At 38.8% G+C, this 22,751-nt stretch overlaps 1 protein-coding gene across 4 annotated transcripts; it reads left to right on the top strand.

The window, feature by feature from the left end:
- Window positions 1-2: 2 nt before the first annotated feature.
- MTIF2 (mitochondrial translational initiation factor 2) lies at window positions 3-22,608 on the top strand. 4 transcript variants are annotated; one of them, NM_174393.2, is given in 15 exon segments: window positions 3-82; window positions 508-598; window positions 2,379-2,604; window positions 2,964-3,075; window positions 3,697-3,868; window positions 4,341-4,501; window positions 5,424-5,600; window positions 11,583-11,722; window positions 14,476-14,600; window positions 15,968-16,172; window positions 16,494-16,746; window positions 17,380-17,520; window positions 19,410-19,574; window positions 21,515-21,655; window positions 22,387-22,603. In NM_174393.2, coding segments are annotated over 13 exon segments (2,184 nt in total). In that variant the 5' UTR covers window positions 3-82; window positions 508-598; window positions 2,379-2,385; the 3' UTR covers window positions 22,560-22,603.
- Window positions 22,609-22,751: the final 143 nt, after the last annotated feature.

The raw sequence follows: 22,751 nt of genomic DNA, 5'->3' as shown, positions 1-22,751 counted from the left end.
GGACGGACTGGCTGATGGACTGTCCTGCCGGTCCGGAAGGTGATCTCCGCCCCCTTCAGAATCCCGGAGTCCTGGGTCCTAGGTAGGAGCTAGGTGAGGGGCCGAGGGGTGGGTCCCTTAGCCGGGTCGTACTGGGTGGCGTGTATTGTATTTGGCCTAAAGTGTCAGCGGCACAGATGATGAACATTGCGCATTCGGGAGCCTTTCCATGATGCACCTAATCCGTGCGCGACCCTGCTTTAGGCATGATGAAGGAGTTATCCAGCCGGAAGCAGAGGGCTGCTTCCTTTCCCTGAGCGCCGCGGCAGGTGTTCCCCAGTCCCCCGCCTCCGCTGTATTCAAGGCTTATGGGGCTCGGGTTCCAGGTGAAGCTACCTTAGATCCGTCGTTCTTGTATAGTGACTTCTTTTTACCTTGCATTTGCACATGAAGTCCAAGGTTTTCAACTGTTTCATTCAGATGTTTGGACCAACGCACCTACATTACTTCCAACATCTTTTTTTTCAGGTTTCATAATAAGAATATCCTAGCGGCAAAGGAACGCCGGAATTGGGAGTCAGAAAGCTTGGGTTCTAGTCCTGACTGTCAGCAATTAGCGGTATGACTTTGGAGAAGGCTTTTTGAGCTCTCTGGACTCCATTTTCCTTTTCTATAAAACGAGAGGCTTGGAATAAGTGGCGAGTTTTCCTTCCAGTTTGGGTATTTGGTTTATTGCCGCCCCCCCTACCCCCGCCATGTGTATTTCGAATATCTGCCTCAGTGAAATATCTGTGCTTTGGTTAATCTCCATGAAGGATCTTTCCTACCACTGCATTAATTCGTGTCCTTGTTAACTCTGGTTTTAGACTCATTTAAAAAAAAAAAAAAAAAACAATCTACTCCCCACCCCGTCACCCGCCCGAGAAATTCTTTGCTTCCTGAGCGCTCTACTTCATCCTTCAGGGAAATGTACCCAAATAAGATTGTTTAAATGTGCCTTTCTTGAGGTGTTTAAGAATCATTATACTGAAACATTTTAGAGACAGTGAACTCCAGAGGAAGTGACTCTGGCTTCTTAAACTTTGAATCAACAACCTCAAATGCAGTCCCTAGAAGATGGTGCTAAGGAAATGTTTGCCAAGGAGAAAAGTAGTACTTCTTATGTTCTTTTAGTTGCTCCTTGCTTTAAACACTGAAAAAAAAAAAAAAAAACAACACTGTAGAAATGCAGTCTTGTTATCAGAAGAAATAGACGACTCAAGGAGGAAAAGACTGTACTACTGAGTTCTGAGCTATACTGTTGAGTTTGATTGTGAGTTTCTCAATAAACTCTTGTTTCTTCTGAAGAGTAGTATTCAGGGGCTTCCCTGTTGGTTTCATGGTTAAGAATCCTACTGCTACTGCAGACACAGGTTTGATCCCTGGTCCGGGATGATTCCACATGCCGAGGAGCACCTAGGCCCATGCATTGCAACTACTGGGCCAGTGTTCTAGAGCTCCCCAGTCACAACTACAGATCTCACGTGATGCAGCTGCAGAAACCCTTGTGCCTAGAAGCTGTGCTCTGCAGTGAGAGAAGCCGCCACATTGAGAAGCCTGTGCACCTCAACTAGAGAGTAGCCACCACTCATTACAACTAGAGCCAGCCCATGAGCAGCAACATAGACCAGCACAGGCAAAAATAAATAAATCTTACAAAAAACAAGAGTGATCAAAAAACGTTATTCAATAGGCATTTATTGGATGCCTTCTTCCCACTCTGTTACATCCATTTTTGGGAAACAGCTATGGAAGAACAGAAAATGTTAGGGTTGAAAAGACACTTCCAAGTAGAGGAAGCATATGCAAAGGTTCAAAGATTAGATGACGACCATCAGAGATTATATGTGGGATAGAGCAACAAAAATTGGGGAGGTAGGCGTGAGGGAAATATAAGATTGTAAGAGATGAAGTGAGAGACTAACAGAAGGCAGATAATGAGCCCTTATATAGCATGTTTTGAAGTTGTATATTAAACTGGGGATAATTCCCTTCCAGCCCCCACAAAGGATGTTTAGCAAAGAGTTGATGAGTTCAAATTTGTGTTAAAAAATCACTCTAGTTATTATTTGGTTACTTGATGTTTCAAGAAAAAAAGAGCCCTTATAAGTTATTGTATGTCAGTGTTACTGACATACAAAATCATAAGAATACTAATAGTAATAGTTAATATCTAGAGAATACTTGGTACGACATCCCATCTCTCTGACTGGACTGTGAGCTCGCTCACTGTGGGAACCCAGTTTTACTCATTGTTGAAACACGAGCACAGCGCTTTTCGTGCAGTACATATCCTATTAATGTTTCCTAACTTGATTTCAATATTGACCACAATATTCTTTTACAACTTTTTTTCTTAGGAGAAACATGAACCGGAAGATACTGAAGTTGGAGAACTTGCTACGGTTTCACACTATTTGTAGGCAGCTGCACAGCCTGTGTCAAAGAAGAATGTTGGCACAGTGGAGGCACATGTTTTCATCTGCTTATGCAGTGCACACAGCTCAGCTATACACCCGACCCTGGCAAACAGATGCACTCCTCAGGGCTGCATTATCTCAACGTAGGCTTCTGGTGACAAAGAAGGTATTTAGAGATTTCTCTGTTATTTGGTCTGAAATGAAAGTTCCTAGACTGATGAGTAGAAGTTCATTTTGAGTATTTTGTCATTTATGAAATCTTTATGCCTTAATGTTATACTCCAGGCAATCAATCTTTGTGAGGAAGGGAGGTTCTAGTTAGCTGTCTAGTGATATTGATGAATTTGATGACTTACATCAGTATATAACAGTGAATTAAGAATGCAAGATTTTAAATTTTAGTCTGAGGTTTGACTACTTATGGGAGAGTTGGTAGAACTAGGAGCCAAGACTGTGGTATATATTCCAGAATAAATCTCAAAGTTTTTTCTTCCTTCTTCCTTATGCATTCTGAATATTTAATAGGAAAAAAGATCACAGAAATCTCCATTACCTTCAACAAAATCTAAAAAGGAGGTGGAGGTGTGGCTTGGAATGACTGTTGAGGAGTTGGCCAGAGCAATGGAAAAAGACATAGGTGAGCCAGATAATTTTACAGGAAAAATAGGGAAACATTTTCCTATAAACATGGAATACCTGGTATTTTATTTGCAGTGAGATTCAGGTATTTAAGGATGAAAATTAGACTGGTGGTTTAAAAAGATGTTAAGTAATTCCAATATTTTTCACTTTAGGTGACAGTTCCTAATTAGTTTCTTGGCTCTTTGCCAAATATAGTTCTCCAAGATTTTGTTTTAATAAAAGTGGGAAAGATTTTTTAAAAATTTGAATGAAACTTTCTTTCTCAGAAGTCTTGTGGGCTATTAGAATAAGTCCAAAGGATGTTTTTGGACTGAGAGACTGTTTATACTCATTTACTTTCCCTTTGTTTATCTGTAATTTTCAAATTTTCTTCTTGCACTCATTTTGACAATATTTGTAGTGTAGTACAGGCAAAAAAATATTTGTAGTAATGACTATACAGTACAATAATTACAATACAGTGTAGTAACAATGCAACTTAAAAAAATAATTTATTTGGCCGCTCCACGTCTTGGTTATGGCATGCAGGATCTTTAGTTGCAGCATCTGGGATTTTTTTTTTTTTTTAGTTGTGTTTAATTCATGATCCTAAAAGGTTTTATCTTGTTTCACCCAGACTGTGTATATGAATCTTTAATGAACACTGCTATTGACATAGATTCACTAGAAACACACTCACGTTTAGATGAAGTCTGGATCAAAGAAGTGATAAAGAAGTCAGGAATGAAGTTAAAATGGAGCAAATTAAAACAAGACAAAGTCAGAGAAAATAAAGATGCTGTCAAAAGGTAAAATTTAACTGTAAATTGGGGGAAGGAGACAACATTGGTTTTTTTTTTTCACACTTTTTAATGGAAAGATTTGACTTAAAATTTCTTTTGCAATTAAAATGATCTGTGAGTATATGTTAACCTTTTATTCAAAGTACTTAAAGCATCAAAAAGTGTATTTTCAGGTTATTATAAAACTCTAAGGGTTATTTTTCTTAGTTTTCTGATTTATGTGTACTGATCCTGAATTTTAAAATTTCATTCAGTTCTGCTCATTGTTATTAAGATGCCAACAGCAGGTGGGCAGTCATTGTATATATTATCGTAAGTCACTGGTATGCATAGAAGAGGAAAATAGTCGTATCTAATCAGAGGTGTATGTTGGGTTTTGTTGTTAAAGGTAGTGCACAGAGGTAACTGCAAATCAGTTCATAGGCTATAAAGTGTATCTGATATTTAAGAAATGAAACTCCTTTGCTGTTAATTGTAGGCCCCAGGCAGATCCAGCTTTATTAATCCCAAGGTCCCCAGTTGTTACTATAATGGGCCATGTTGATCATGGGAAAACGACGTTACTTGACAAACTGCGAAAAACTCAAGTGGCAGCAATGGAAGCTGGAGGCATCACTCAGCACATTGGTGCCTTTCTTGGTATGAACACAAATCACTTTACAATGTGCTTGGGAACCCCACATATTATTTTCTTAAACCAGGTATCATAGTATAAGTATACAAATTTAAAGTAAAAGAAAGGCTAAAGCTTAAAGCCATTAGATGAAATGTACAGCAGGTGGCTGGTAAAGGTTATTTTGTATGTAGTATAAGACGAAAATTATACCTTTTTTATTCTAGCCCATTCTTCAATTCAGTTCAGTTCAGTCGCTCAGTCGTGTCCGACTCTTTGCGACCAATGAGCCTAAGACTCTTCAATACTAGGTTGGGATAGTGTTACCACTCGTAATTAAATAACAGCTGTCATTTGCTGAACACTTAGCATGTGCCCAGCTGTATTCTGAGAACCTTGTATGCTTTATCTTTTTTATCTTCACAACAGCATCGTGAGGTAGGTATTAGTAGTTCTATATACATGTAAAGAGGCTGAGACTTGTTTAGGTTAAGCTACTTGCTTCAAAGTACACAGCTAGTAAAGTGGCAAAGCCAGGATTTAAACCCAACGCTATTGGACTCAAATCCTGAGCTTCTAACTGTGTACTAAGTTACTTGTTGCTCAAAGCAGTTGTGCAGCTCTTGTTTGCTAATGTAGGAGTGGCTGCCTATACAACTATCAGTCTGTTTTTTCCTCTAAATTTCAGTTGGTATTTATATTATATGTATACTGTTATACATTTATATTATAGTCTAGAAATAGGAATAGTTTGAAATGATTACGTAAAAAGAAACTCTAAAGGTCTCACTGGTACGTTACCACTTCATTGTGGATTGATGATCTGTATTGTTCTAATTAAGATTAATGGAAATAATAAAATTATTTTGAAGAATTATTAATTGTGTTGATAAGGTCATGTATGTTCTTATTTGAGTCCTTAGTGATCTTGTATTTCTGTTTCCACAGTCTCTTTGCCCTCTGGGGAAAAGATAACCTTTCTTGATACTCCAGGACATGCTGCTTTCTCAGCAATGCGAGCCAGAGGCACTCAGGTCACTGACATTGTTATATTGGTGGTAGCTGCAGATGATGGAGTGATGAAACAAACTGTAGAATCCATTCAGCATGCCAAAGATGCTCACGGTACTGTGTGGTTCACTTCCTGTATGAGGAAGGAAGTTGCTTTTTTCCTTAAAGGATCTACTAAATAGAGTTACTGTTTTTACATGTTGCTCATTTAGTCTTCTTGGGAATTCCAGGATTATTATACCTGTTTAACAGGTAAGGCTCAAAGAAAGTTGAATTGTTTTGCTAAAGACATTATCTACTAAGAAGAGTGTAGCAGGATTCAACTTGGAACTTGTGACCACAAATATAGTCCTTGCTCTACTGTTTACTTACTTGGCATGGTATAACAATTTTAACAGTCTCAAATGACTTTTGAAAAGATTTTTATCAATGAAATTTAAAACAGATATAAAAAATAAGCCTAGAATAATAAACCCCTATGTATCCATTGACTAAATTCATTAGGAGTTCCAAACAGTGATATTCTGAATTCTTCTCTAAAAAGAGACTTTTCCCTCATCTGCTTTAAATAAGTTTTTATTTGGTCAAAGGTATAAAATTGAAACTTTTGGAAATCACTTGGCTATCTTCTTCCTTTTTTGTCCATTTAAAAATTGTAATAGTAAACACCACACATATATTTTGTACATTCATTCTTATTCTGAAATGACCTTACTTTCACTGAGAAAGTACTGTTGTCTTGAGAAAATGTACCTGACAGAGTGCGTCATGTTCCCTTAGGTTTGTTGGCAAGTTTAAAAAGAAAGGTTGACAGTCATTGATCTAGTCCAGTTTTTTATTTTTCATCTCATAAAGAGGAAAACTAAGACCTAGAAGGTGGCAGGAACTTCTCCCAATTACAGTAAATTTGCATCATGTCTGCATTTGGAATCCAGTCTTCTAGCTTCTGTGTTTCTCTTGTTAATTTTTAATTTCTCAAAGTTGCTTTTGTGGAATGGGCTATGTTCTTAATGATCCTAAGGAATGTAACAAATATGAGTGTGAAATCTGTCAGGGATCCCATAACAAAGCAGTTGGTTGAGACAGGATAAATTCCTTATATCAGCCTTCCTGTACCTGTTCTCTCGGTGTCTGTTAAGTACCAGCTCGTCAATATAGAATGTACTTTTTCCTAAAGTAGGTTGTGGATTGCATAGCTCTTTTGTGTCTGTTCTCAATTTCTGTTCCTTTGATAACTGAGAACATTGTAGACTTGGTGAAACCTAACCAGAGAATTATCTGTATTTTGTGTGAGTTCTCTAATGAGAGGGTATATTTGGTAATGACAAGTAGATGATTAGATTATTTGATTCATTCATTAAGTACACATTTATTGAGACTCTATTATGTGTCAGTCACTGAGCTAAGTGTATGAAGAAAGAGTTGCTGTAAATCCTGAAAGGAAGTTTACAATAATGACCCTTAGCCCTTAGTGAGATGTTGGGTTTTAACAGTGAGTTAAAAGCTTCTGAAAAGAAGAGGCGGATGATCTAGTGGTGGTGGTTGTTGTTCAGTTGCCAAGTCGTATTCAACTCTTTGTGACCCCATGGACTGTAGCATGCCAGGACTTCCTGTTCCTCACCATTTCCCAGAGTTTGTCCAAGTTCATGTCCATTGAAGCAGTGATGCCATCCAACCATCTCATCTTCTGTCACCCTCTTCTCCTTCTGTCTTCAGTCTTTCCAAGCATCAGGGTCTTTTGCAATGACTTGACTGCATCAGTTGGCCAAAGTATTGGAGCTTCAGCTTCAACATTAGTCTTTCCAGTGAGTATTCAGGGTTGATTTCCTTTGGGATTGACTGGTTTGATCTCCTTGCTGCCCATGGGACTCTCAAGAGTCTTCTCCAGCACCACAATTCAGTTCAGTTCAGTTCAGTCAGTCAGTCGTGTCCGACTCTTTGCCACCCCATGAATCACAGCATGCCGGGCCTCCCTGTCCATCACTAACTCCTGCAGTTCACTCAAATTCACATCCATCGAGTCAGTGATGCCATCCAGCCATCTCATCCTCTGTTGTCCCCTTCTCCTCCTGCCCCCAATCCCTCCCAGCATCAGGGTCTTTTCCAGTGAGTCAACTCTTCGCATAAGGTGGCCAAAGTACTGGAGTTTCAGCTTCAGCATCAGTCCTTCCAATGAACACCCAGGACTGATCTCCTTTAAGATGGACTGGTTGGATCTCCTTGCAGTCCAAGGGACTCTCAAGAGTCTTCTCCAACACCACAGTTCAAAAGCATCAGCTTTCTTCACAGTCCAGCTCTCATATCCATACATGACCACTGGAAAAGCCATAGCCTTGGCTAGACGGACCTTTGTTGGCAAAGTAATATCTCTGCTTTTCAATATGCTGTCTAGGTTGGTCATAACTTTCCTTCCAAAGGGTAAGTGTCTTTTAATTTCATGGCTGCAGTCACTATCTGCAGTGATTTTGGAGCCCCCCAAAATAAAGTCTGACACTGTTTCCACTGTTTCCCCATCTATTTCCCATGCAGTGACGGGACCAGATGCCATGATCTTCGTTTTCTGAATGTTGAGCTTTAAGCCAACTTTTTCACTCTCCTCTTTTACTTTCATCAAGAGGCTTTTTAGTTCCTCTTCTCTTTCTGCCATAAGGGTGGTGTCATCTGCATATCTAAGGTGATTGATATTTCTCCTGGTAATCTTGATTCCAGCTTGTGCTTCTTCCAGCCCAGCATTTCTCATGATGTACTCTGCATATAAGTTAAATAAGCAGGGTGACAATATACAGCTAAAAAGCATCAATTCTTTGGCACTCTGCTATCTTTATGATCCGACTCTTACATCCATACATGACTACTGGAAAGACCATTGCCTTGACTATACAGACCTCTGTTGGCAAAGTGATATCTTTACTTTTTAATACACTGTCTAGGTTTGTGATAGCTTTCCTGCCAAGAAGCAATCATTTTCTAATTTCATAGCTGCAGTCACCATCTGCAGTGATTTTAGAGCCTAAGAAGAGGAAGTCTCACTGCATGCACATTTTCCCTTTTCTATTTGCTATGAAGTGATGGGACTGGATGACATTATCTTAGTTTTTTGAACGTTGAGTTTTAAACCAGCTTTTTCACTTGCTTCTTTTACCTTCATCAAGACATCTTCACTTTCTGCCATTAGGATGGTATCATCTGCATGTCTGAGGCTGTTGATACTTCTTCCAGCAATCTTGATTCTGGCTTGTAACTCATCCAGCTCAGCATTTCTCATGGTGTACTCTGCATACAAGTTAAATAAACAGGGTGACAATATACAGTCTTATACTCCTTTCAATTTTGAACCAGTCATTTGTTCCAAATGAGGTTCTAACTGCTGCTGCTTGACCTGCATACAGGTTTCTCAGAAGACAGGTAAAGTGTGTGTTAGTCACTCAGTCATGTCCTACTCTTTTTGACCCCATGGACTGTAGCCCACCAGGCTCCTCTGTCCATGGAATTCTCCAGGCAAGAATACTGGAGTGGGTTGCCATTTCCTTCTCCAGAGACAGGTAAGGCGGTCTGTTATTCCCATCTCCTTAAGAGTTTTCCACAGTTTGTTGTGATCCACACTGTCAGAAGCTTTAGTGTAGTCAATGAAACAAAGGTAGATGTTTTTCTGGAGTTCCCTTGCTTTCTCTATGATCCAGCAAATGTTGGTAATTGATCTCTGGTTTCTCTGCCTTTTCTAAACCCACCTTGAACATTGGGAAGTTCTTGGTTCACATACTGCTGAAGCCTAGCTTGAAGGATTTTGAGTATAACCTTACTAGTATAGGAGATGTGTGCAATTGTCTGATTGTTTGAACATTCTTTAGTGTTGCCCTTCTTGGGAACTGGGATGAAGATTGACCTTTTCCAGTTGTGAGGCCATTGCTTGGTTTTCCAAATTTGCTAACATATTGAATGCAGCACCTTAACAGCATCACCTTTTAGGATTTGCAATGGCTCTGCTGAAATTCCATCTCTCCACTAGCTTTATTGGCAGCAGTGCTTCCTAAGGCCCACTTGACTTCACACTCCAGAATGTCTGGCTCTGGGTGAGTGACCACACCATCTTGGTTATCCAGTTCATTAAGAATTTTTTGTACAGTTCTGTGTATTCTTGCCATCTCTTCTCGATCTCTTCTGCTTCTATTGGGTCTTTACCATTTCTGTCCTATCTTATACCCGTCTTAGATGGGTTCCTTTGATATTTCCAGTTTTCTTGAAGAGATCTCTAGTCTTTCCCTCCCCTTCTGTTGTTTTCCTCTTATTTCTTTGCATTGTTCACTGAACAACTCCTTGTTATTTTTTGAAACTGTGCGTTCAGTTGGGTGTACCTTTCCCTTTCTCTGTTGCTTTTTGCTTATTTCCTCAGCTATTTGTAAGGCCTCCTCAGACAACCACTTTGCCTTCTTGCGTTTCTTTTTCTTTGGAATGATTTTGTTCACTGCCTCCTGTACAGTATTACAATATGTCCAGTATTACAGTATGTCCATAGTTCTTCAGGCACTCTGTTTACTAGATCTAATCCCTTGAATCTATTCATCACCTCCACTGTATATTGATAGAAGATTTGATTTAGGTTGTACTTGACTGGCCTAGTGGTTTTCCCTGCGGTTAGTTTAAGTCTGAATGTTCTCTGAGGAGCTGATGATCTGAGCCACAGTCAGGTCCAGGTCTTGTTTTTGATGACTGTTTAAAGCTTCTCTGTCTTCATCTGCAAAGAATGTAATCAGTCTTATTTCTGTATTGACCATTTGCGGATGTCTGGACGTAAAGATGTCTCTAGTGTTGTTGAAAAAGATTGTTTGCTATAACCAGTGCATTCTTTTGTCAGAATTCTGTTAGCCTTTACCCTGCTTCATTTTGTACTCCAAGGCCAAACTTGCCTGTTACTCCAGGTGTCTGTTGATATCCTACTTTTGCATTCCAATTTTTATGATAAATAGGACACCTTTTTTGGTGTTAGTTCTAGGAGGTCTTGTAGGTCTTCATAGAACTGATCAACTTCAGCTCTTTTGGCATAGGTGGTTGGGGCATAGATTTGGATTACTGTGAAATTGAATGGTTTGTCTCGGAAATAAAATAAGATCATTCTGTCATTTTTGAGATTGCACCCAAGTACTGCATTTCAGATTCTTGTTGATTATGAGGGCTTCTCCATTTCTTCTATGAGCTTCTTGCTCACAGTAGTAGATTTAGTGGTCCTCTGAATTAAATTCTTCCATTCCCGTCCACTTTAGTTCACTGATTCCTAAGATATTGATGTTTACTCTTACCATCTCCTGCTTGACCACCTCCAATTTACTTTGATTCATGGACCTAACATTCCAGGTTCCTATGCAATACTGTTCTTTACAACATCAGATTTTACTTATATCACCAGACACATCCACAACTGAGAGTCATTTCTGCTTTGGCCCAGCTGCTTCATTCTTTCTGGAGTAACTGTCCTCTGCTCTTCCCCAGTAGCCTATTGGGCACCTTCTGTTCTGTGGAGCTCACTTTCAGTGTCATATCTTTTTGTCTTTTCATACTGTTCATGGGGTTCTCCAGGCAAGAATACTGCAGTGGTTTGCCATTCCCTCCTCCAGCGGATCATGTTTTGTCAGAACGCTCCACTGTGACCTGTCCATCTTGGGTGGCCCTGCATTGCTTCATTGAGTTACACAAGCCCCTTCACCACGATAAGGCGATGACCCATGAAAGGGTGATCTGGTGGTAGAGTTGGATTAGAGTCTTCTCTTGATCTTTTTTTCTGGAAGTTATCTCTAGTGTAGTTGCTGATCCTGCTTTCAGGTCTAAGGATAGGCCTTTCTCTGCCCTTAACACTGTTGTGGTTTTGTTTTTTAATCATCGTTAATTGTCTAGTCTTAATTCAGAATCTTACACTTGCTGTTTTGACATCTCTTATCTGGAATCCTTCATGTGTAGAAAGCAGGGTAGGGTGGGTCTAAAGTGGGTCTTTTGTTAGATAAATACAGTCACTGAGTCAAGAGAAAGCCAGAAAATTTTGTGTTTTGATGTGAATACCTGGAGTTGAAGTGCCATCATTTGCACTCTTAACTCTGTTTCTTTCAGTTCCTATTGTCCTTGCCATAAACAAATGCGACAAAGCTGAGGCGGATCCTGAGAAAGTGAAGAAAGAACTGCTAGCATACGATGTGGTATGTGAGGATTATGGAGGTGATGTTCAAGCAGTGCACGTCTCTGCACTCACGGTGAGTACAGGTGTGTCCAGATAAGAGTGCTGCATGAAGTGCACAGAGTGCCTTGTAGCTCAAGAACATTTTGACCCACAGAATTTCTGTCATCATTTAAAAATTCTCTCAGTACTCAGTAAAGCTGGTGCCTTTATCCTGGTTTGGCAGATTAGAAATTAGTCTCAGAAAGGTCAGTCACCAGTCCACGAGAATCAGGCTTAAAGTGTGCTTTACTTACTATGAGATACTTAGAATGAGGAGAGTAAGTGGTAAATGTTGTAGGGATAGATAGGATAATAGTAGGCTAAAGACTTATTTTAAGCAGAAATTTGGTTGGTAATAAAAAAGTGCCTGTTTTTAAGTGAAAAGTTATAGACTAGGTCTTACGGCACTTAAGAGAGATTTAACAAATAAAACTTTTTACTAATACAGTGTTATAATATTTGGATTCATTCTGTTATTGATTGATCCAATGCTTCTATGAGTTAACTATAAGTTTTATAGTGTTATTTGTGATGAATTCCATTTTCTTTTCATTACCAATTATTCTTTTTAAAATAATTTTATTTATCTGTTTATTTTATTTTTTCTGTGCTGGATCTTCATTGCTGCTCAGGCTTTTATAGTTTTGGCAAGCAGGGGTTACTTTCTAGTTGCGATATGACGGCTTCTCACGGCAGTGACTTCTCTTGTTGCTGTTCCCGGGCTCTGGAGCACAGGTTCAGTAGTTAGGGCGCACCGGCTTAGTTGCTCCTTGGCATGTGAGATCTTCCTAATCAGGGACCGAACCCTTGTCTCCTGCATTGGCAGGCAGATACTTTACCACTGAGCCACCAGGGAAGCCCATTAAATTACCAGTTATTCTTTTCTGGATAAAAAAACACCAAAGAAACTCAGTACCTGTTTTGTGACAGCACTTTCCAATTCTCTTGTCTTCTACAGGTAGCTACTAAGTAACAATTTTCTTTTTTGTTCATTCTGACCATATTCCATGGTTTACTCATAATATGGACTTTTTTCCTTCTGATCATTCACTGAAGAAATTTTACTTTATTTGGCCACTTTCCTCCAGTTAAGTCTCATTTTATCTTTACTTTTCCTAAATTTATTCCTCTAAGATGATTAGAAGTTATGCCTCCATTAATAATAAAACTGCCTCTTTTTTTCTGAAACTCATAAAATGCCACCTTACTTTTTTATCTTTCTACTGTACCTTGATTTTTACTCCACTCTGAAAACTGGATGGCAAGAAGAGAACATTTGAAGACATGACTGCTTTTTCTGCCTAGAGACCATCAGATAAGTGAATAGATAGATGTGACTCTGCTTACATGAATTTGAACGCATGGCAGATATGATTCCTGGGGGGTGGAGGTAAGAGAGTAGCAGGGCAGTAAGATGAGGCCTTCTTTTCCAAGATGGAATAGGGGACTTTACATGCAAAGAAACAACCCCAACTCTGCTTTTCAGAGCAGCATTTTGTAAACTGAAATAAATACTAGGGATTAAGTAGATGGGTAAACGAGACCAGTCCTGGGTGTTCATTGGAAGAACTGATGCTGAGGCTGAAACTACAATACTTTGGCCACCTCGTGTGAAGAACTGACTCATTGGAAAAGACCCTGATGCCGGGAGGGATTGGCGGCAGGAGGAGAAAGGGATGACAGAGGGTGAGATGGCTGGATGGCATCACCGACTCGATGCACATGAGTTTGGGTGAACTCCGGGAGTTTGTGATGGACAGGGAGTCTTGGCGTGCTGTGATTCATGGGGTCGCAAAGAGTCGGACATGACTGAGCGACTGAACTAAGCAGAGTGTTTAGCCACTGAACTAAGCAGATTGTTTAGTTAGTTTTGTTAAGGTTGTCTCTATTGTTTCACACTTTGTAACAACTGTGAGCAGTCTCTTAGCTGACATGGACAATGGAAAACTTTTGCTCATCAATTCCAATTGCATCACTAGTTAATCAGCTACATGATCTTGGAGCCTTAGAAAGCACAATAAACAGAGATCATTAAAGGTGAAAGAGTCATCTAATCTAGCCCTTTCAATTTACAATTGAGGAAAGGCAGTTCAGAGAGTGGAGAAGGAAATGTACACCCACTCCAGTGTTCTTGCCTGGAGAATCCCATGGACAGAGGAGCCGGGCGAGCTGCAGTCAAGTCCATGGGGTCACAAAGAATTGGACACGACTGCGTGACTGAACAACGACAACGAATGCAGAGAGGTGAAGTGATTTTCAAGGTTGCACAGCTGAGTAGAGTGTAGCTTATAGCCTGGGTCTAGTCAGTGCTTTGTCTCCTCATTTATTTAATAAGTAGTATTTCATTGAATTCTTGAGTGATCAAAATGAAATCAGTGAAAGCTTATTTAATTGACTAGAACTTCAAATGTAAAGTAGCATTGTAAAGTAAGTGAGAGGAAGAAAACTCATCTGTGGAAACTAAGGAATGAGGGTGAAAGAAGCATGTTTATAAAAGGGTATTGACAAGCACTAGTACCTATTCTTTGAAAAATAATACAGCCACCGCTCCTTGCAAGATCTGTCCCAGGGTCAGATTTTTCTTGCGTCTCTCTTTTCTTCCTTCCTTTCCTCTCTCCCTCCCTTCCATCCTTCTTTCCTTCCTTCTTATAGGTTAATTTCTGTTTTTTATGCTTAAAGAGAAAAGTATCGCTGTCAGGGATTGTTTGACTTTCTGATCCTGGTATTTACATTTACAGATAATATTTATTAATGTATATTAACAACTCCTTTTTGTTTGTTTTTAAGGGTGAAAACATGATGGCTTTGGCAGAGGCAACTATTGCTCTTGCAGAAATGTTGGAATTGAAAGCAGACCCTACTGGTGCAGTTGAAGGAACAGTAATAGAATCTTTCACAGACAAAGGAAGAGGGTAGGTCTGTTAAAATGCATACGTTCTAATAATTTTATTTCATTGTTTTTGTGACCTGATTATATAACCATATATTATTATATGGATTGCATATTATGGTTAATACATGAACAGTATTTTCAAAGCATTTGTTTTTAAAAGGTTTTTATTGCACTGCCACACAGAACCCAACATGCAGTTATCAAGAGACCATAGCAACTATGTGTACACATTTAGTAGTCTTATTTGGGTGACTTAGTAGTTCAGTTTGTTTGATTTTTGTTTTTTTCCCCACTGACTTAGTTGAATTGGTAAAATCTTATAGGCTAACATAAATTAGAATGAAATAGCAATTGTTGCATTTTGGGGTTTCTAAATCCTTTATGTCCTTACCCATTAATATATAGTAAGATTGTTGGAATAGTGTTCTCATCTTTAATTTCCCTCCTTATTAGCAGAAGAGGTCTTTTCACTGCTTAACTTATTAGTTATAGAAAGAGGATTAGGATTTTGTCAAAATACTCAGCTATCTGCACCCTTCACCACCATAACCTTACAAGAAATATTTTTGTGTGTTTTCTTCTTTTTTTAAATTGTGGTAAAAGGTACATAATATTAAATAACCATCTTAACCGTTTTTAAATGTACAGTTCAGTAGTCTTAAGTATATTCATATTGTTGTGCAACAGATCTCTAGAACTCTCATCTTGCGAAACAAACTATTCCCATATAGTGTTAATTTCCCCTTTCCCTTCCCCCACCCTTTGGCAACACCTTTCAGTAGTGTTTCTGTGCTTTTCAGTGCTTCAGATATTTTGTATGAGTGGAATCATATAATATTGTCCTTTTTGACTAACTCATTTCACTTAGCATAATGTTCATTTAGGAGGTTCACCCATATTCTAGCATGCAACAGGATTTTTTTTTCTTTTTCAAGGTTATATATTACTGCATTATATGTATATACTGCATGTTCTTTATTGATTCTTCCATTAATGGACACTTAGGTTACAATTATGAAAAATGCTTTTATAGTATGAAAATTGAATAGGTTGAAGGCAGGAGGAAAAGGGAGCGACATTGGATGAGATGGTTGGGTGGCATCACTGATTCAGTGGACATGAGTATGAGGAAACTCTGGGAGATGGTGAAGGAAGGGGAAGCCTGGCATGCTGCAATCCATGGGGTCACAAAGAGTTGGACACGAATGAGCAACTGAACAGAAAATAGTATGAAAAATTATTTGAGAAGTTAAGAAGTGATGGAATTAACCCTGTTTGTTCATATTAATAAATATTTTGTAATCTCTTAAAGGTATCTTTACTTGAGAAAGTGCTATTACATCCTGATTATGGCATTAAGAATATATGCTTTTATTTTCATATTAGTCCTGTTACTACAGCTATAATTCAAAGAGGAACTTTGAGAAAAGGCTCCATTCTGGTTGCTGGAAAGAGTTGGGCAAAAGTACGCTTAATGTTTGATGAAAATGGCAGAGCAGTCAATGAGGCCTATCCTAGCATGCCAGTGGGAATCATAGGCTGGAGAGACCTCCCTTCTGCAGGAGATGAAATTCTTGAAGTAGAATCTGAGGTATATTAAGCTTAATTCCTATAATGTAGAATATGATATAGTGATTTAAAATGTCAGTCTATAATGTTACAGTACAAAATAAGTAATGTTAATCCAGTACTATAACATGTGTGAGTGGCCAGTGATGTCATTTTAGAGTTTGGCTGTAGAATTTTTAGCAGTTTGAGATTGGATTTTTAAATAATTTCAAATTTACACAAAGCCTCCATATTAAAGTTTTAATTGGTGGTTTCATATATGAGTTAAGCTAATTTTATAGTGGAGGAAAAAACCAGCAGTTATTGGTTTCTGTTAAGTAATTCCCTTTCTCCCCCTGTAAAGCCAAGGGCACGTGAAGTTGTTGACTGGAGAAAGTATGAGCAAGAACAGGAGAAAAATAAAGAGGATTTAAAATTAATAGAAGAAAAGCGAAAGGAACACCAAGAAGCACATCGGAAAGACCGCGAGAAGTATGGCACTGTGCACTGGAAGGAGAGGTCATATATAAAGTACAGAGAAAAAAGACAGCAGCAGCCCTTAAAGCCGAAAGAGAAACTAGAAAGAGATTCAAATGTGCTTCCTGTAATTGTTAAAGGTGACTTTTAAAAGATTTTATTTTACAACTCATTTTTTGTCATTTTTTCATATTTTGTCATTCTCTTATTAATTTGGGCCATAAGCTGAAATGATTTCAGTATTTTGGAAGGGAATTTTTAAAAGCTGAGATATAATTGACATGTAACATTTTCATAATGATTCAGTATTTGAATATATGGTGAAATGACCACCATAGTAAATCTAGTTAGCATCTCTCACTAATACATAGTTATAAAATTTTTCTTGAACACTTTTAAGATTTGCTCTGTTAGCAGCTTTCAAATAAGCAGTGCAGTATTATTAACTATAGTCACTGTGCTGTATATTACATCCCATTATGTATTTATTTTATAGCTGGAATTTTGTTCCTTTTGACCCTCTTCACCCTTTTCGCCCGCCTCCACTGAGGGAGATTTCCTTCAACAATTTTCTTGTGACTTTTGCTGTAAATGTATATCTGGTTCATTATACTTTGTTCACCTAAGAAGGTATTTATCACGCTAAACCTAAATAAGAATATATTCCATGATAAATGCCATTCTAGTTACTGCTTTAAATAGATTATTACAATTTTGAGTCTGTTAATTCCTAACTCCTAACATCAGTATTTTTAAACTTTCGCTGCATTTAGGTGATGTTGATGGTTCTGTTGAAGCCATTTTGAACGTTATGGATACCTATGATGCTTCACATGAGTGTGAACTAGATTTGGTACATTTCGGTGTGGGTGATATTAGTGAAAATGATGTCAACCTTGCTGAAACATTTCATGGTAAGTTTCCCATTTCCTGTTTAACTGTGTTCCCTAGAACACACTCTGAACCTTTCACTTTTGTCTTTTTTGCTGGGCTGCTGACACCTGACATTTACTCCCCATCCGCATTCCCCTTCCTGTTGGCAGTCCAGTCCCAGCTAGCGATTGCATCCTGCACAGGATGTGCAGTACTGCAGGCACAGCCCCACTGGTCATTGTTGTACTGAACTCTTGGGGAACTATTTCAAGCCCCAGGAGTGTTTCTTGATGTTTTTTTTGCCCAGTGTACCATTACTGCCACCTCATCTCGCCCAGATCCCGAACTAAACCAAGCTTGGTTCTCTCTTTCACTTAGATTTTTGAATGCTCCTGAAATCTGCAGTCAGCCTATTCAGTGTTATCTTTTACTTTTGACTGCCTATTTTTGTTCACTTGTAATTTTATAAATTATATTTTTCTTAGATCAAAAGCTCCTTTTAGCTTTAAATACCTCGAAAGCAAGGCGACTATTAATAAGTCAAACTTACGTTATACAGAATGGGGACTCATGACTGCATGACTGTCACTTTGACTAGGTTTAACATCTAGGCAAAGCACCAATTTTACTGAATTAGTGAATCATTTAGGAAGGAGGTAGTTCATGACCTAACTTGATTAGAATTAGTTGTTACCTCTACTACTGAAATGGTGTCTTCCATAATGCCGGCTATTTCAAAGTCCTTTATGGGCACTGACTATACTATTAATGTAAATAGTGTGGTGTGTTGAACGATTTCTTAATGACAAGATTTTCAAGGTGGTTGTGTTTTTCTCCTGACTAAGCCATTTGCTTTAATTTTTTCACTTGTTTAAGGAAAGTGTTTTGCTTTTGCTTCCCCCATTTGTTCTTTGGTAAAATGGTCAGCTCCATGGTACTTTTTTCATTTCTTAAATAACTCTTGACCTTTTCTAATTAAGTAACTACAGTTGACACTTGAACAACATGATTTTGAACTGTGGGTCCACTTATACATGGATTTTTTTCAGTACTAAATATTACAGTACTACAAGATCTGAGGTTGGCTGACTCCTTGGATGTGGAAGAACCACATTTATATGGAGGGCCAACTATAAGTTACTCTTGGATTTTCAACTGTCTGGAGGATCAGCATCCCTAACACCTGTGTTGCTTAAGGGTCATGTGTTTTTTTAACATCTTTTGGTCGGCTGAATACTTCAGAGCAAAGCACAAAAGTTGTGGGCTATAAGATTGTAATTAATAACAATTATTAAAATAATGTAATAATACTTTAGCTATAATCATTTTTTTTATTTCCCTGGTGTAAAAATTAACATTTAGCGTATCACCTGGCACCTTTTGGGAGAAGGCAATGGCACCCCATTCCAGTACTCTTGCCTGGAGAATCCCATGGACGGAGGAGCCTGGTGGGCTGCAGTCCATGGGGTCGCTAAGAACCGGACACAACTGAGCGACTTCACTTTCACTTTTCACTTTCATGCATTGGAGAAGGAAATGGCAACCCACTCCCGTGTTCTTGCCTGGAGAATCCCAGGGACAGGGGAGCCTGGTGGGCTGCCCTATGGGGTCGCACAGAGTCGGACACGACTGAAGCGACTTAGCAGCAGCAGCAGCTGCACCTTTTGGGCACTTTAAATGTTTCCTAAACGAACATTAAACATCATAAAGAACACTTAAAAATCGAAGAAATTTTCCTTGTTTAGTAAGACATAACAGAATTTATAAAATATTTTTATTAATTTGAAAACTAGCTTTCATGAGAAAATATTATAGAATTTCTCTCCCCTACTTGCTTTTAACTTACATAGAAGCAAAAAATTTAGATTTGAGTTTTTGCTTGAAAGACTGTTTAATGCAATATTTGTGCTACTTTATTTATGCTTTCCAGGTGTTATATACGGCTTCAATGTGAATGCAGGCAATGTTATCCAGCAGTTGGCTGCAAAAAAAGGAGTAAAAATTAAACTTCACAAAATCATTTACCGTCTTATTGAAGATCTGCAGGAGGAACTGAGCAGCAGATTGCCCTGCATTGTGGAAGAGCACCCAATAGGTGAGTGTTCACTGAATGGTACTTCTAAACATTCAAGCAAAGTTTAAGGGGAAATGTATTTCACTGTTTAAATATGTTCACTCTTCCAACACGTATCCTGTGTTCTAGAAAAAATGACTACTGTAGATAAGGGTTCAGCATAATTTCATCTGAATTATAAACACCTGGCCTCTGTAAGGTGTTATGCTTTGGCTGTGAGGATATAAAGGCAATAAGGCAGTAAGAACGTGCCCTCTAGTTAGACATAAACAACTCATAATACAAAGTAGACTGGATGGAGGCATAAAGGTTAATAGTGTTGTGGAAGGAGCCATTGATTGTGTCCTGCAACTGGCAGAGAAATCCACCATGAGAAGAAAACTTAAATATTTAATATTTAAAATTATTTTTTCTAACATATCCTTTGGCCAGATTAAAGGCTAAAGTATACAGACTCACTTCCAGTTCAGTTGTTTAATTTGCTTTAGCCCACCCCCTTCCTCCATACAGTTTTTTCCTGGGCCATTTAATTGTAAATTTGAGGTATTGTATTCATTTGTCCCTAAATACTGGGTTGACCAAAAAGTTCGTTTGTAAAAACCCAAACGAACATTTTGGCCTACCCAGTGTTATTTTCTCAACACAAGGATGTTTTTATAAAACCACAAATATCAAAATTAGGAAACTGAACATTAATACTGTAAGTCAACAGTCCATGTTGTGTCTATAATGTACTTTATAGCTATATATTTTTCCCCTGGTCCAGGATGACAGATTTAAAAAAAATATTTGGCTGCACCAGGTCTTGGTTGCAGCATGTGGGATCTAGCTCCCCGACCAGGGATTATACCTGGGCCCCTGGCATTGGGAGCATGGAGTCTTAGCCACTGGACCACCAGGGACGTTCCCTGTTCTTTTTTTGACCTTGACATTTTTGAAGTGTTATAGGCCAGTGTGGAGAAGGCGATGGCACCCCACTCCAGTACTCTTGCCTGGAAAATCCCATGGACGGAGGAGCCTGGTAGGCTGCAGTCCATGGGGTCGCTAAGAGTTGGACACGACTGAGCAACTTCACTTTCACTTTTCACGCATTGGAGAAGGAAATGGCATCCAGTGCTCTTGCCTGGAGAATCCCAGGGACGGGGGAGCCTGGTGGGCTGCCGTCTATGGGGGTGCACAGAGTCACGACTGAAGCGACTCAGCACCAGCAGCAGCAGCAGCATAGGCCAGTGACTTTGTTAAATGTACTTTAATTTGGATTTGTCTGTTTGCTCATGATGAGACTCAGTATTTTCATTTTTGGTCCACGATGCAGATTTATTTTAGGCTCTTCTGACCTGCTAAACATGATCACACAGAGATTTATTACGTTCTTGTGGTAAGAGCAATTTAGAAAAGTCATGCGGATTTCTAGGAGGAAGTGAACACCAAATAGCACTAACCCTAGAAAACTAGTACATTCTAGTGTGTGATACCATGTCGTATTCGAATGTTTCAAATTTCAGTCAGTAAAAAAACTGAGTTGAATCAGAGATTTAGTACTCTTAAGTGTGTATAATCTACCAGTGGTGAGCTTAATAAGATGATCCAGTTGAGAAACTGAAGGATGACTGAGAACTAGCTTTTCACGAAGTAGACAGAAATTACACTCAATTTACAATCAACTATTAGCATCTTCTGCATTTTATTCAGCCAAAACAGTAAACATGTTTCTTTTGTTCATTCTTTTGGTAAGTACCTTTCCAAATTCTTTTGGTAAGTACATTTCCAAGGATTTTTATGCTTTTATTTCTAATATTGGCCAGGAAAATAAGTGGTGGAATCAGAGAAAATCGAGACTTCTTTACCACAGTTTGTATTTTTTCCTCACGCCTTTAATTTTTGCTGTGCAGAATGTCAGAAATTATGTATTTGTCAGAATTTCTGTTTTCAGTATACTTAACGTTCTTGTCTTCCTAAAGGTGAGGCTTCTATACTAGCTACCTTCTCTATAACAGAAGGGAAGAAAAAAGTTCCTGTGGCTGGCTGCAGAGTCCAAAAGGGACAGATAGAAAAGCAAAAAAAATTTAAGTTAATCCGCAATGGACATGTTATTTGGAAGGGTAAGCAACATAAAACTGTTTCTTTCATATCCAGTCACTAAAAACCTGATTGCGGGTTACCATCTGAGGTCTTTCTCTACCCTAGTCTTAGCTCAGGTCACCTCTTGCTAACTCGTATCTGGCCTCCGGTCCCAATGATTCCCACAGGATTGTTAGTTCCCGTCTTAATTTTCTAAGGTTCTAAAACTACCTTTACCTTGACCCCAAACTACCTTTCCAGCCATGTGTGCTAAGTTGCTTCAGTTGTGTCCGGCTGTTTGTGACCCTGCAGACTAAGGCCCACCAGACTGTCCAGTTTTTCAGCAAGAATACTGGAGTGGGTTGCCATGCCCTTCTCCAGGGGATCTCCCAGACCCAGGGACTGAACCCATGTCTTATATCCTGCACCAGGCAGGCAGGTTCTTAACTAGGGCCACCTGGGAAGCCCTTTGAGCCATGTCTACTTATTTCCATCCTCTAACCACCTTTGCCTGCAGTGTCATCCTGGTTTAGCTCATCCAAGTCCTGAGAACCACCCCATCCCTTGCAGTGTTACCTTTAAAAAGGAAGATTACTACAGCCACGTAACTTTTCTACCCTTTTCCTTGGTATTTAGCCCCATCATGTAACGTGGAAGAAGTATAAAACCTGTGTAATTTTCCTTGTAGTCTGCTGTTGTAGCAGACAACAGTACTTGCTGGATACTTATTTGTTGACTATATGAACCCTATATTTTCTTTTTTCCCCTAAAGGCTCATTAATCTCACTGAAACACCATAAAGATGATACTTCAGTTGTCAAAACTGGAATGGACTGTGGTCTTAGTTTGGATGAAGAAAAGATAGAATTTAAAGTGGGAGATGCTATTATTTGTTACGAAGAAAAAGAAGTTCCAGCCAAGACTTCTTGGGATCCAGGATTTTAAAATTATTTAAAAATATATAAATGATTAAATGTTTTTGTCTTATTATAGAGCAACTAGTTTTGTTTTACTGAAAGTATAGTTCACCACTCACTACTGGTCAAGAAGCTCTACCAAGCTTTAACTGATGTTTAACTGTTAAAATACTACAGTCCTAGGAAACCTTATTTAAGAGTGCATACAACTAGAAATCCT

The sequence above is a fragment of the Bos taurus genome, chromosome 11 (genome assembly GCF_002263795.3).
Source record: "Bos taurus isolate L1 Dominette 01449 registration number 42190680 breed Hereford chromosome 11, ARS-UCD2.0, whole genome shotgun sequence".
Taxonomy (NCBI): Eukaryota; Metazoa; Chordata; class Mammalia; order Artiodactyla; family Bovidae; genus Bos; species Bos taurus.
The sequence above is the reverse complement of the archived record's forward strand: the minus strand, read 5'-3'. Positions and strand labels throughout refer to the sequence as shown.

Bases quoted from the DNA above. Each gene is read 5' to 3' on its own strand.
- MTIF2 (XM_005212547.5), top strand. From the start codon at position 15: ATGGACTGTCCTGCCGGTCCGGAAGGTGATCTCCGCCCCCTTCAGAAT. The intron at 14,601-15,967 runs GTAGGTCTGTTA...TTTTCATATTAG, and splicing joins TTCACAGACAAAGGAAGAGG to TCCTGTTACTACAGCTATAA. The intron at 16,173-16,493 runs GTATATTAAGCT...CCCCCTGTAAAG, and splicing joins TTCTTGAAGTAGAATCTGAG to CCAAGGGCACGTGAAGTTGT.